General features: G+C 35.8%; 1 protein-coding gene across 1 annotated transcript in view; it reads left to right on the top strand.

Moving 5' to 3' along the window:
- The window catches only part of LOC145679433 (tubulin alpha-1 chain-like), a 94,657-nt gene extending 88,690 nt beyond the window's left edge, over positions 1-5,967 (top strand). The window contains exon 3 of the mRNA XM_081750015.1: positions 5,858-5,967. Within this exon, the coding sequence (XP_081606141.1) occupies positions 5,858-5,967 (110 nt within the window). The remainder of the gene's footprint in view (positions 1-5,857) is intronic.
- Positions 5,968-13,977: the final 8,010 nt, after the last annotated feature.

Below are 13,977 nucleotides of genomic sequence, written 5' to 3'. Positions count from 1 at the left end.
GACTACACATACAGCGAGTTGTTAGAACAATGTAAATGATCAGCTGAATAACATGAGCCTGAATGAATGCGGCACCTTAGTTTTTTATTTTCCCACTCACTGCTGATCACTAGGTATAAGCAATATATGCAACCAATTCAAACCAAAACAACTGCAATTATTAATATAAACAAAGTTTAGAAAGAAAATTACATTCCACATGTAAAACTGCGCATAAAAGAATAAGGTAGGCCTATTCCTATATAAAAATAGCCCAGGAAAATATTAACTTTGAAAATCGATAAATCGGGACAATATGCATCCCGGTGAGTGTTCGGTCGGGACGCGGGACAAATAAGTCAAAAATCGGTACAGTCCCGACAGAATCGGGACGGTTGCCAACCCTGTTCGTAAGTGTTCTCTGTGTGCTCATTGATGCAATAAAGAAAGCTTTCCAGTAAATTTTATTTCTTAAAAGCAGTAATGTAAGGAATTTCATAATCAATTTTCACATTACGCATCGTCTCGAAAATTACATGACTGTCTCGTCTCGAAGTATCACTGCTTAATTAAATGCATTGTAGAGCTATCAACTCTATCCCGTCTATCAACTTGTTTCATATAATTCCCTATTAAATGTTTAATTTTCTCTGTAAACATTTATTGAGGTGATAGTTCTTTCATTCATTTAATTAAGTAGTGATACTTCGAGACGAGACAGCATTTTCACGAGACAAGAGCAGTCGATATTTGAAGCTGTCTCGTCTCGTGGCAACACTAGTGATACCACGAGACAAAATATTTCTCGTGGATCGTCTCGATAACGAGCGGAGACTTCGAGTCGAGACAGATATATAATTTTCTAGACAAGACGGCGTTGGCACGAGACCAGACGAAATATTCTACAATCTTGTCTCGTCTTGTGGCAACAGGATTAAATTTGATAACTTCGTCTTAGGCAACCTTTAGATATCAGTAACCGTCGAAAACGTTTAATTAAAAGAACAAGTAGTGAATTCCTGACACATGTCGCATTTCGAACACTTTGAATGTACTTATTCACTAACAGTAGAAATGTTGCGGCTAAGCAGGAAACGGGAGTATTTTTTCTTTTAATTTCATGAGCTCCAGCAGCGAAAGATAAAAAAACATAGAGTATAGTTTATATAAAGAAGTTAATAAATATGTTTCTAATCTAGAAATTATGTTTCTAAGAGCGTAAAGAAATATTACTTTTAAACAATAACTGTAATTTCCTACACTCTGCTTGACTCGAATGTATTACGGATGTTCACATTAAGCAATGGAAAGTGTTGTTTTCAAAGACTCATTTGCTTCAATTATTGGCATCATGAAACAACCATGTCTTGCGTTTTACCTACGAATTCTGTCATCTCCTATACTTTAGCTGGTTTTGCGTTTGTCGATGAATACTTCGTAAGGTGTAGAAAACTGCTCCAGTAAATAAATAAAACGAAAATTTATACCTAATGGGGACTCAAATCTACGTTCGGAAGATTACAAGTATTATGCCCTAAACACCTCCGCTATTCTATTCATCAACAAACAATTCACGTAAACCATGAAGTATTGGGCAGTTATTTTACCTAGTCGTGGGAAATCATTTTATAATAAGAATAATTTACTCTCGTTGCTGTCAATACTTGGATTGAATATGAAATGTATTCATGCACAATGAAGTTTCCTAACCAGTAAATTATGCTTTCATGATTTAATTGTTGTTTCTTTCTTTACTATGGGTGGACAAACACCGTGCTCGTGGGTTTTCTCGGGGTTCTCCCGTTTCCTCCCACTTTCTTCATTCCACCATTTCACTCATCTCTCATCATCACCGTCTCCTTTAGTCTAACTGGCATAACCGTGGGACGTAAAACTTACAGATTTCATTTCTTTCTTTACTATGTTATTTCCGTTCTCTATTGAAATACAGTTATTATTTTTTTTGAATTTACCGTATGACTAAAGAACATCAAATGTTCATCACCACAGAAGCACAACCTCTAGTGAAATGTATTCTACTTAAAAGCTATTCATTTTGAAAGGATCATTCTTCGACCCATCATGATGTACAGCAGGCCTGCCCTTGAATTGGCTCCCGGAGCCGAAGCGTGAGCGACAACGAGCGGAGATAAGAACAGGTGAGCACAGGTGTTGGTAGCTCCGCCCCTTCCACTGCATCCGATAAGTGTTGCCAACCACACATGATGGTAAAAAACCTACGGCCAAGCCTGGTCACAAATTCGCACGATGTTGAAGCATTGAGCAGACGCAAGCGTGAAATGTGCAGGTGTGCTCTCCCCCTCCCCATTTCGAAAGCAGTGACGCGAAAACACTGCAGGAAATAAAATTGGTACGTTTTTTGATTCAGGAAGACGCATGATAGAGGTTACAGTTAGCGTTGAAGTAACTAACAAATGAAAAAGAAAGAAAGAAAGAAAGAAACTAATATTAAACATGTCAGCTTACAGACGTAAAAACGACTGCAAAAATCGAAAACGAATTGTTTCAGGCCTTTTTTAGCTTGCTTACACAATTCGTGACATTGTATTACATTAGCACTCGGTCTGTAACTTGTCACTCGCTTCACGTTTGCTAAGTTGTGAACGCCTTTCGTTGCTAGATTAATAATAATAATAATAATAATGCGTATTATTATTATTATTATTATTAGTAGTAGTAGTAGTAGTAGTAGTAGTAGTAGTAGTAGTAGTATTCGGACCAAAGACGGATGTAAATGGGGATTGGAGGAAATTCATAACGAGGAATTGCATAGTTTATACCGCTCACTTAACATTGTTAGGGTCATTAAGTGTAGAAGGCTCAGGTGGCCATTCCGTGTAGCCAGAATGGAAGAAATTAGAAACGCTTTCATAATTTTAACTGAAAACCCAATTGGAAGAAGACCACTAGGAAGACCTAGACGTAGATGGGAAGACAATATTAAGATGGATCTTGCAGAAATAAGAGTACAGAGTAGAAACTGGATCCAGTTGGCTAAGGACCGAAGTTAGTGGAAATATGTTGTAAACGCCGCATTGTACCTTCGGGTTCCATAGGCCATAGAGTTAGTTAGATATTATTATCTAAAAGAAATGTTCAAATGTTGTTAAGAGACAATTACACAGAAGAACTGAGTTCCGACCAAACACTAATTTGCCGGAAGGAAATTCCAGTGCAGTCCAGCCCACTTTAAGCGTTATCCGTGCAATCCACGTTTCATGTTCAAGACATTGGGAATAATTGTTCGTATCATTCAGTTGGAACGTTCCCTTCCAAGTTTACGCTGTTACAGTAGGCCTACAACATCGTGACTTTCAAAACCAGTCAGTAACTATCGAAGAAAGACAAGCGTGTAGCTTCAGTCGTTGATATGATTTAACATTCTTTTTCACTTTTAACAAGCTACCGGCAAGCAACCAGCCAGGGACAATATATTTTTCCTTATTAAAAAGACACTTTTTGTTAAAAAAAAAAAACTAATGGTACCCACTAATGGTCACTCTTAAAAATGGAAAATCTCTTTGGCTCTCTTAATATTTTGTTTGATTCTTTGCGATCAAAGTAACATTAAAAGTGGAAAAAATGAAATGAAATCTTTGGGTTTTACGTCCCACGGTTATACCGGTTAGGCTAAAGGAGACGGTGATGATGAGTAATGAATGAAATGATAGAATGAAGAAAGTGGGAGGAAATGGGAGAACCCCGAGAAAACCCACGCACACGGTGTTTGTCCACCGCAAAGTTCACTTGGCGGGGGCTGGGATCGAACCCGGGACCCCAAGCACCAGATGTGAACGTTCTACCACTGAGCCACCGCGGCCCCACTTTAAAAGTGGAGTAAGAAATACTATTCTTCCTATTGATAGTGGCTTCTAATCTCCACAACCAACCCCTTGCTAAGCCTATTCGTACACACATACATGCATAAGCTAATTTTCTGGAGATAATACTTAGATAATTACAAACAAGTGCTACAGTATTTTTTTTTTTGTATCAACAGATTATCTGTTTTCCTAAAAAGCGAAACAACATACCCACACTCGGATTAATTGAGTTGATTTTAGTTTAGCGTCCCTTTCAGCAGCGAGGCTATATGAGACGTGGACCTACTGATTAACGTGGAATCCGAACCACATGAGCTCCCGCCGGGAATCGAACCCGGGTCTCCCACGCCAAAGGCGCGTAACACTCGGATTAAGAACTTGATAATATATATATATATATATATATATATATATATATATATATATTGAAAACTGGTTTTCCATTGGGCAAACTGGCAAATTTTTATAAATGTAAGCGATGGTTTGGTTCCACCACATCCTTCTTTAACAAAAGGAAAGAAAAAAGAAGAAAAGGAACGTACATAGTTTATCATTTGATTGCTGTTACCAGTTTGTGTTGTCTATAGTTAACGGTTACCACATTGTAAAAAACACTATACACTAAATGGCAATCAGTTACTATACATACTTTTTTTTTTTATTTGGTAAGCTAGTGATTACCGCCAATGTTGACAACACTTCCGCTCCTCTAAGGACAAAACCCGAAGATTCACGAAGCACGAACAACGGTATTTGCTCGTAGAATGCTCGTGAGCGTTCACGAGGAGAGTTTCCACTATCTGCTCGCCGTGGCCAGGGCTGATGTACAGTATATTCTTACGTTATCCCTCTGTCAATTTCTGCGAAGAGGAAAGCGAAAAGTTTTTTTTTTTCCTACGAACCCTAAAGTAAAATTTTACATGTCATGACCCGCCTCATACAGCTAGCGAGGAGATACTACTACATGAAAATAAAATAGGATTAATTTATTCCTGCCTATGTCTCCCATATGAATAACGTTTGGGAAACAAAATAAATAAGGCGAAACTATTCCAAGCAATACGAACACGACTGAAGCAGAATTATCACTCGATTGACCTTGAGGGTAGATATAGATCGCTCAAGGGTAGGTATAAACGTGAGTTCAGGAAACGTTTGTGTGATGTTCTCTTCAGTATTACTATTAGTTAATCTATACAGACTGAAATTTTTCATGTATACATAATATTTTTTATTTTGCTTAAAGACATAATTCTGAATTATTTGGAAATATTTATAAAAATAGAATGAAGAGGATAATATTAAGAAACATTATTAGAACAAAATATTGTTGTTTAACGAATAGACAGAATTAAACTTTTCTAAATAAAAGCTACTGTAGAGTATGGGATTTGAACTGACGATCGTGGAAACAGTTAAACATCCAACAAATACTCGTTAACCAACTACTCTACGAAAGTAACTTAACATGCACCTACTTGGTAGACATATATAAGGAAATCACTGACACAAAATGCCTGGTCGCTTCGCATATTTCGTATCTTGTTTCTATTTAGTCGTTTATTTACGTGTAAAATGTTTAACCTGTGACTATTAGAGATGTTTTATATATATAGTTTCTAACATTATGAGCAATTTACGTTATTTTTCTAACAAAGCATAAAATTCCGTCTCTCTTTGTAAATTTCGCTGCGCGTTTGCCACGTTTACGAAAATGGAACTTAGAATTTGGCGATGAAAGTTTCGGAGATTTCTTTGTTTTATTATAACTTGCTTATTTCTTATTTTTTTATTGAAATATTATTTGGAAATATGTGTTTCCTTCTTGTACATATTTCCAAGAAAACGTGTGGCATTTTTGATCATAAGAAAGAGAGTTATTCTCATATGTAATTTGAAAAGACATGCGCAGTGTTTCTGAACAGAAGTGTACAATGATAATATCAGTGAACAGTACCTCCTTCTCTTTGACGAAAGAAGGTTAGCTCTTAACTTTCAGCTCACTCTATATATTTCATGATTCACTGTACTAGGAGAAACTGAACTGAAGGAGCGATGTAAGACAATTGGAAACGTGTTACATGTGGGTATTGAGAAGGAGGAAACTCCTTTGGAGGACATGAAATCTGCGAGGAAATGTTAGCATGGAGAAAAATAACCTGGTTAATGCATAATTTGATGAGAACATCTAAGAGATATGATAGAAGGTATGGTAGCAAGAAAGGGGAAAATGATGATTCTCATTGATAGATTATATTTAATTATCCGCTTCTTCTCTTTGTAAGATTTGTTAAAGGAATGAGTTAAGGTTCATGAAAATTTCCAAATTTGCACAAAGCAACCTAACAGTAGTGTCAGAGTACTTATAGTGATGATACTGACAAAAGAGGGGAAGAAATGAAGTTTTTTCTTGGTTGCTGAGTTTTCTATCTCAGTATTCCCTCTCTTTGACAATATATGACCTAATATTTAGTTGTCGGATACTTATGAATTATATTTTATTTAGGAGGAAATTTAACATAGTACACATATTCTAAAATAGATATGACAGTTTGTGTCTCACACTTTCAAAAAAAATGTATTATGGTAGGGATCTAATTACCACTCGAATTCGTATGATTTTCTTTGATAGATATGAAACACACTGCTAGGAATTCTATTAATAATTTATGTTGCAATATATATCGAGTCATACGATTTGACACATATTTGTCATGGAACACTGAAATTCTTATTTCCTGGTGTTTCGATGGCGGGGTCTATAGCTAAAGAAACATTCTTAAAAATATAGTATGGACTATAATGTCGCGAGCAAATAGGAGCATAGGGATGAACAGGAAATTACTTTAATGCAAGCGTACCGGATTATGATCAACATAAATTTCAATACATTTTCTCGAATATCCCTATGCTTCCTTGAAATTCTTAATATGCAAATGTCAAGAGCAACTGTTGCAATCAACGGCACCTTTTTTTTTTTTTAACAATTTTAGGGGGCCGTTCAGATTTGTATATGTTATTGCAAGTACAGAACATCAATGAGGATTTTATTACAAATATTACATTTGCCTTTGGTTGGAATATGTTTCTCACCCGAAGATAATGAAATCCCTGATTTTAAGAACAAATGACTGTAATAACCCTATATCTTAAAGAATCAGGTGATCCATGAATCTGATGGCCCAACAATGCATGAATAAAATTTCGACATCAAGTCCTAGTTTGTGTTAAACCAATTCATTGTAAATTGTTATTAACAACTTCTCTAAAACTCTTCTTCGTCAATCTCTGACCTATTAAAATTATGTGCACTCAGCACGTATTTCTCACGTGAGGAACGTTTCTCTTCTGTTTTGGACGTCTCTATTTTATTATCTACATATGATAACATTTAATTCAGATTTTGAAATACCCCACATAGTAAGATCCGGGTTAAGGTTGAGTGGTCATACTGCCTATTCTACCCAATATAGCGTGAGAAAAACATGTGAGTTAACTGCCACGTGATCAAAATGCAACGCCATAATTGGTTGCACTTTTAATGCTGACCATGGGAAATATTTCAAAAAGGAATTATGTGTGTGAGACAGAGAAAGAAAGAGCGAGAGAGAAAGAGGGAGGAGAGATGCCAAGATTGAAAGCCCTGTAAACATGAGTGGGATGATGGATAATAGTCAGAAGAGGAATTGATCGATTCCTTCCTTTCTAGATAGTTCCCGAGAGTTCTTCCACCTACTGTGAACGCAACATATTGCAATTGTGAATCACGTGATTTTGAAGTGTATGTGAGAGAAGGAAAGAAGACATAATCGATTTCGTGACCCACTAGTGTTAACCAGAGAAGGAGCCGACACGAAACTCAATTTCCGCAATAAATATGTCGTCCGGTGTTTAACAAAAGAAAGCTACTTATTTACAAACTTATCGTTTGCAGGTAGCACCTTACATTATAAATGATAGATATTTGTTGACGCTCAAAATAACTTTCATTCTTTTGTCACACGATGTTTCAAAGTTCGCGACATACTCTTTTTTCTTTCTTTTCTTTTCTTTCTTTCTTTCTTTCTTCTTTTTTTTGGAATACGTTTCTCATGATGTTTGGTATGAATAGTATCATCCAATCTGCGCTCAGGGAGAGAAGAACATAATCCTAATTTTAGATTGGGTTACAAAAGGCATAAATACCACAGATGTCAATATTTCACAGTATAATTTATCTACAAAATTAAAATTACATTAACTTGTTTTCGAAAGCCTTAACCAAACCAGTCAGTGAATTTTTAAGTTCGAGAATTTGTGATCTGGGATCCTCCTTCTGCAAATTCGAATGTTGGAAAGAGGAATTCTTTTGTCCTGCCAAATGCCATTTTCCTTTCTTACGTCAGTCCTGGGGTAAAAGGAAGGGTTGCCAGGCACCTCTGTTTTTGATCCTCTGGAACAACTGGTAAATATTCTCGCCTTTGGGACGAGAGAGGGCTCATTAGACTTACTGCTTTAAGAGAACATTAAGCTCCAAACAAATGAACACAAAATATCATTAATATCACAGTAGCTTAATAAATTGATATACCTAGGTCAGCGTTTCCCAACCGGTGTGCCGCGGCACACTAGTGTGCCGTGAATGGGACGCTGGTGTGCCGCGAGAAATCGAAACAAAATTATTAATTTTAGAGGAATCAAATTGTAAAAGGTAGGGAAAATATATATATATATTTGCATTTCACGTTACTATGGACCTCTACTATAAATCTACAATTTTAAGTTTCATACCGTGTTACTGTTCTGTACATTTCTAATGTTGAAAAAAGTATTTGTTGTCATTGTTATAACCATTATTACTTCTTTATTGTTGCAGACCATTTCGAAACTTGAAAATTTAAAATATAATTCAATCCTTTCGACAAATTACCTACATTTGTGTTTTAAAAGTAAATGAGATTTGTTTGTTCATTCGTTCGTTATTTAGTGATCTTCCTTCTTAGTAAAAGGTTGGATACAGTTTTTAGAAAGAAAGCGTATTTTTAAAAACTTGAGTCCAATATTTCTTTGCAATTGTTTTCTATTTTTAAATTAGAATGAAAAATAACCATAATGATTTACCACGGGGAAAAAACAGTGTTCGAGCTCTCTAGTCTGTGAGAAGGAGATCAATAATCACAGAAAAATGCCACTGTGTTTTAGGTTTACAAATAATATCCATAAGTGTGCCGCGAGAATTCAAGTCACACCCGTAGTGTGCCGCAAGTTGAAAAAGGTTGGGAAACGCTGACCTAGGTAATTGCAGTTTCTCTTTTAACTGGAGTTTTAATATCATCTCCTTTTATGTAATGTTTTTTTTTTCGTTATGCTACTCATCTAAAGAACTGGGTTTTATATGTAACGTTATTTCTTCGTTACCTTCCCTGATTCAAAGATTACAAATGAATTGCACCACAGTTATACACTTTTAGATTATATATATTTTTACACATATACCTTATTTGTCACATTCATTAAAATAATATACATCCAATTATAACAATATGGTTCTTCGTTCTATATCTTTCTACATTACCATACCAACCAGACAAACAAGTTGTCATAGCAACGAAAAACAAGAAAAATCTGGATATACAGATATTTAAATTATTTCTTCATATATATATATATACCTTCCTCTTCTTCTTCTTTTTAGTAGCTTGTGCCCTTTAAATAGCACTTTTGCCCATAAATATAAACAATATTTAGGAGTACATACAAAAAATACACTATCGTTGTATACATACTTAAGAAAAATTAAATGAACTATTTCAGTTTTACGTTCCACGTTTAGCCGTGTAAGCTGAAGATATGATAATAAGAATGAATGAAAAATAGTGTAATGAAGAAAGTAGGAGGAAACAGAACAACCCTGAGAAAACTCGTGGCAAACAACACGTAATCTTTCATACAGCAGCATCCCAACCGTTAAAGTCAGAATAACTACGCCTGGAACTGGGGCAGTGTCGGACTGGAGCTGTCAGAGCTAGGCGGAGATGGAAACAGAGAGACGTCTCAGGGGGAAATTTATATTTAAACATTATGGCTTTTAAAATGACTTGTAGTTTGTTCACAGCATTAAGCATACACAGTTATACACAAAACCAGTAGGACGAAATACCGTAAATGTTGCATAGTACAGAATTATATTATAGTTACAGCCAATAAAAATGTGAATTTACGATAGATAAATTAGCAGTAGCCTACCTATTCTAGCATAAACAGAAGAAAAAATACCATTCGGTATAATTGTGTGACTATAATTATTAAAGTTCACAGCATGAGTAATCGTTTAAGATATCGAACTTTTTGCCATTTCGATTCCAATAACATCGTAAACCACAGGAAAATTCTGGACATATTCAGTATTAAGGAGCATTAAATTTTCCAGTAGACTTTGCCCCAAAAGTGACCTCAGTTTTGATTTAATGATCTTCAACTTAGAAAATAAGCATTCACACGTTACTGGATTAATTGGAAGAGCCATATCATATTAGTACACATAATATAAATTGCTTTCATTTAAAGTCAGCTCATACAAGAGTGTAAATGCACAGTGGATATAACTCTGGATTCAGCTGATCCTGATCTTTCGTTTTGCTTTCACGCTTTTCGTTTTCATTTCCAGAATCAGCTGGGCACTGAACAACATCGAAGTCACTAGTCGAGTCCTTCAAATTCTTGAAGCAATCTTTGTAATAAGTCGCAAATTGTTTGAGTTCGAGTGACAGGATTTCTTTACACACGCCTGTATTTTCTGCTAATGTTTTCAGGGCTCTCTCTGGCAATCCATTTTTCTTTATTTTTTCAAATCTCTTTGGGTCCAAACAGGCACAATCTTTCATTAAATGTTCACTTGGAATAAACGTCTCCTCAACACTTGTAGATGCGTAGTCAAATTCTGTAGAAGGTCTCTACTTTGAACTTTTTCCACTGGCCTTCTTCTTGCAAAGATGAGTCTTCATCAGAGCAGTTTTCATCAAAAAGTTCTTTTTACGCCGAATACTTTTCGTTGCAAAATCAACATCCACCCTGAGATGAAGTTCGTTTTCATCCCATTCTCTGTTAAGATCTTTCGATAAAAAATTAACATTTTCATACATATGAGAAAATTTCTCTCTGAGTGACTTTAAACTTCTTGCTTGTGTTTGGACCATTCCCTATGCCGTTAAGTAGTCCATCTTTGGGGACAGTTGGTAATTCAAAGTTGCTGTTATAAGCTCAAATAGCTCTATGTAAAGAGCTTCTGTCATTAGAGCTTCTGTAAACTTCTTGCTCTAACTGTATTTCCATCAGTCACTATATGTACTTACTTTATCGTAAACAGTATCTTCGTTCTTACAGAACACGGCTGAAAGATATTTACGTTTCGACCACCACCATATTACTCCAAGCTTCTGAACCGTTTTAACTATTTCGTGACCATATATTCCTTTTCACTTGTTTCCATTCAAATGAAATTTTCCTGTAGATTGAAGTAGTTCAAATAAATTTTCTACCTTTTCGTAGCACAGTGTTGCATCACTGACAACAAGGTTATGCGCCATACAATGAGTAGACTATACATCACTCTAGGATTTTTCTGTATTTATAAGGTTTGGAAGTCATTATATTTGTCCTTCATATTTGCTGCTCGTCAAATGAACGTCCAACAGGCTTGCCAGTAAATAGTCCAATATTGCTGGGCTTTCGTTTCATAACTTCCAGCATTTGTTCTCCTCTGGTCTTGTGAAGATTAATTAGCTTAAGCTTTCACAAACAAAACTTTTCTATGCATATCGTAAAACTATGCATAGTTAATCTAGATCTAGAATTGATCATCTTGAGTAGAATTTGCTTGAAAACTAATAATTCCAGTAGAAAGAAATTTCCTACTAACCATAGTTTTCTGAAATAATGGTTTGCCTTTCTAATTTTCGTTTTTGACTATGTTTTATGGACAATTCAACAAGCTTCTTTAACAATGGATCATATTCAGCAATTAACAGTGTTAGCTCTAAGAAGTTTCATGGTTTATACTTCTGTCAGAGACAGTAGGCACTTTCCATATGAACAAAACAATATCAATTATTCTCTGAACAACCAGACACCTTTCCTCTGTTTCATTCTTGTGGACAGTTGCTGAAGGTGAAATTCAGAAGCGAACCGATGTCGCCACTGCATTATCGGATGTGAGAGTAAAAACGGAATTCTCTGGACCTGCGCATACTTCGTGTTTCGGTATTGTGGATGACTATTATGTTTTTGACTTAACTTAAATGTAGCAACAAAAGGACCGTTGTCATTGGAGAATACCATACAAACAATACGATACACACTTTTGATTTCAGTACTAAAGGACAACGAACTTACATTGAACTAAACCTCCATTTGGAAGAACACGATAGTACACGTTTATGATCAAATGGAAATTTCGTACTCTTGTCACTGACTGGCTGTATAGGATGATTTTCAAGAAAGGCAAGTTAACAGTTAATACTTTCGTTTCTGTCAGGTGCAGTAAATAGTCCTGCAATACCTACGTGGCGCAAAGTATTTTCAGTGTCATCACCTGTTGAACTTACAGAAGAGCAACCAAGTTAATCCTCTGCTCCGATTATTTCAGAACCCTTTGTTGAGGAAGCAGAAGAAATCTGCTGGCCGCTCACATTTTCGGGTACCGAGACACCTTTGTCATTTGAAGAGGGGTTCGATTTCTTTGGTAAAATGGTAGGATTGGTAGCTGAATCAAGAATAGAAATTGAAGTCTGATTCATGAATTATAACTGAATCAAAATTCACTGTCTACCAAATTTACTTCATCACACATATAGGACTGCGCTTCATCTTGAGAAATACTCTCCTCTTAATTAGCTAGTGTTTCTGCACTTGGAAAAATGGAATTTTCCCGATACCAATTGCAGACGTAGCTGTCTTTCTTTTTTTCTAGTCCTATTCTGCGCTCTTGAACATTTCTTTCTTTTCTTGACTATTACGCTGCTGTTCGGACTTCTATCAATCATTTTATCAATCGTTTCGGACTTTTATCAATCGAGCGAAAGTACTTTGTTTCATTAAAGAACTCCCTTGAGTCTCGACGCTAACAGTATAACACTACCACAGTCAAATAGCGCAACGAGAGAATGAGCTATCAGCAGTCACAAGGCCACTTGTGATAATAATAGATCAGACCGAGTTGTTACATATCACCTAGGATATCTGGCAGTGCTGGCTCCCGCAACGAAGAAAGCACGGTAACTTGACAGCTTACAGCCTTTAAATAATCTACGCAAACCAACAATAACTCTGTCATATGATATTTGTTAAAAAGAAAATAATGGAAATTTTAACTAAAATTGTCTTGAGTTCAATACAACTAAGCCTATTTTATTGTGACAAAGGGGCATCATAAGAGGGAGGGCGCAGGCGGAAATTTCCGTTTCTCCACCCTGTCCAGTCCGACACTGAACTGAAGGCTGCGCACGAGATTAGTCGAGTTGAGAATTGATATATATTGATTTGAGACTCTTGACGTGTCTTGAAATTTTAGACGAGAAGTCTCGAATTTCGAGGTAAAATATATAATGAAAAAATAAAATATTTGAAATTTGCAACGTTCTGATTAACTTGCAGCAAATGTTACAAGTTGTGACAAGAATCAATTGACACTTGGACAAGACAAGATAGTTGATGAGGCAATATTTTTGTGGATTTTGAGTTGTCAGACTTCGAGGTCAACAAATATTTTATATCTTGTGAAATTTTGATATTGTGGTACTCATCAGTCACGCACCCACTTTCTGCAGTTTTCAGAACGTTGCGAAATTTAAAATTATTCAGAACACTAAAATTTCATTGCCCATTTTCGATTAATTTAATATTTTCATGTCTTCAGAAAGTGCACATACATGTTGTTTAAGACAATCATGGAAACAAGAGTTTTCTGAACAACAAAATTGTAAATTCAATGTTCCTACATATCATGCTTAATGCCAGTATTAGGGAGGATGTTGAAGTAGAAGCTTTTGCACCCCCCTCCCCTTTTGAGAACTCGTGGTTTGATGTAACTAAACATGTTCACCTTTTGCGATTTGTAAATAATGAGGCTCGCACTCATTAGTTATCTAGAAATAGTGAGCCTCAGGTTCCGCAACAT

Source organism: Thermobia domestica, chromosome 2 (assembly GCF_964235325.1).
Source record: "Thermobia domestica chromosome 2, izTheDome1.hap1.1, whole genome shotgun sequence".
In the NCBI taxonomy this organism is placed as follows: domain Eukaryota; kingdom Metazoa; phylum Arthropoda; class Insecta; order Zygentoma; family Lepismatidae; genus Thermobia; species Thermobia domestica.
The sequence above is the reverse complement of the archived record's forward strand: the minus strand, read 5'-3'. Positions and strand labels throughout refer to the sequence as shown.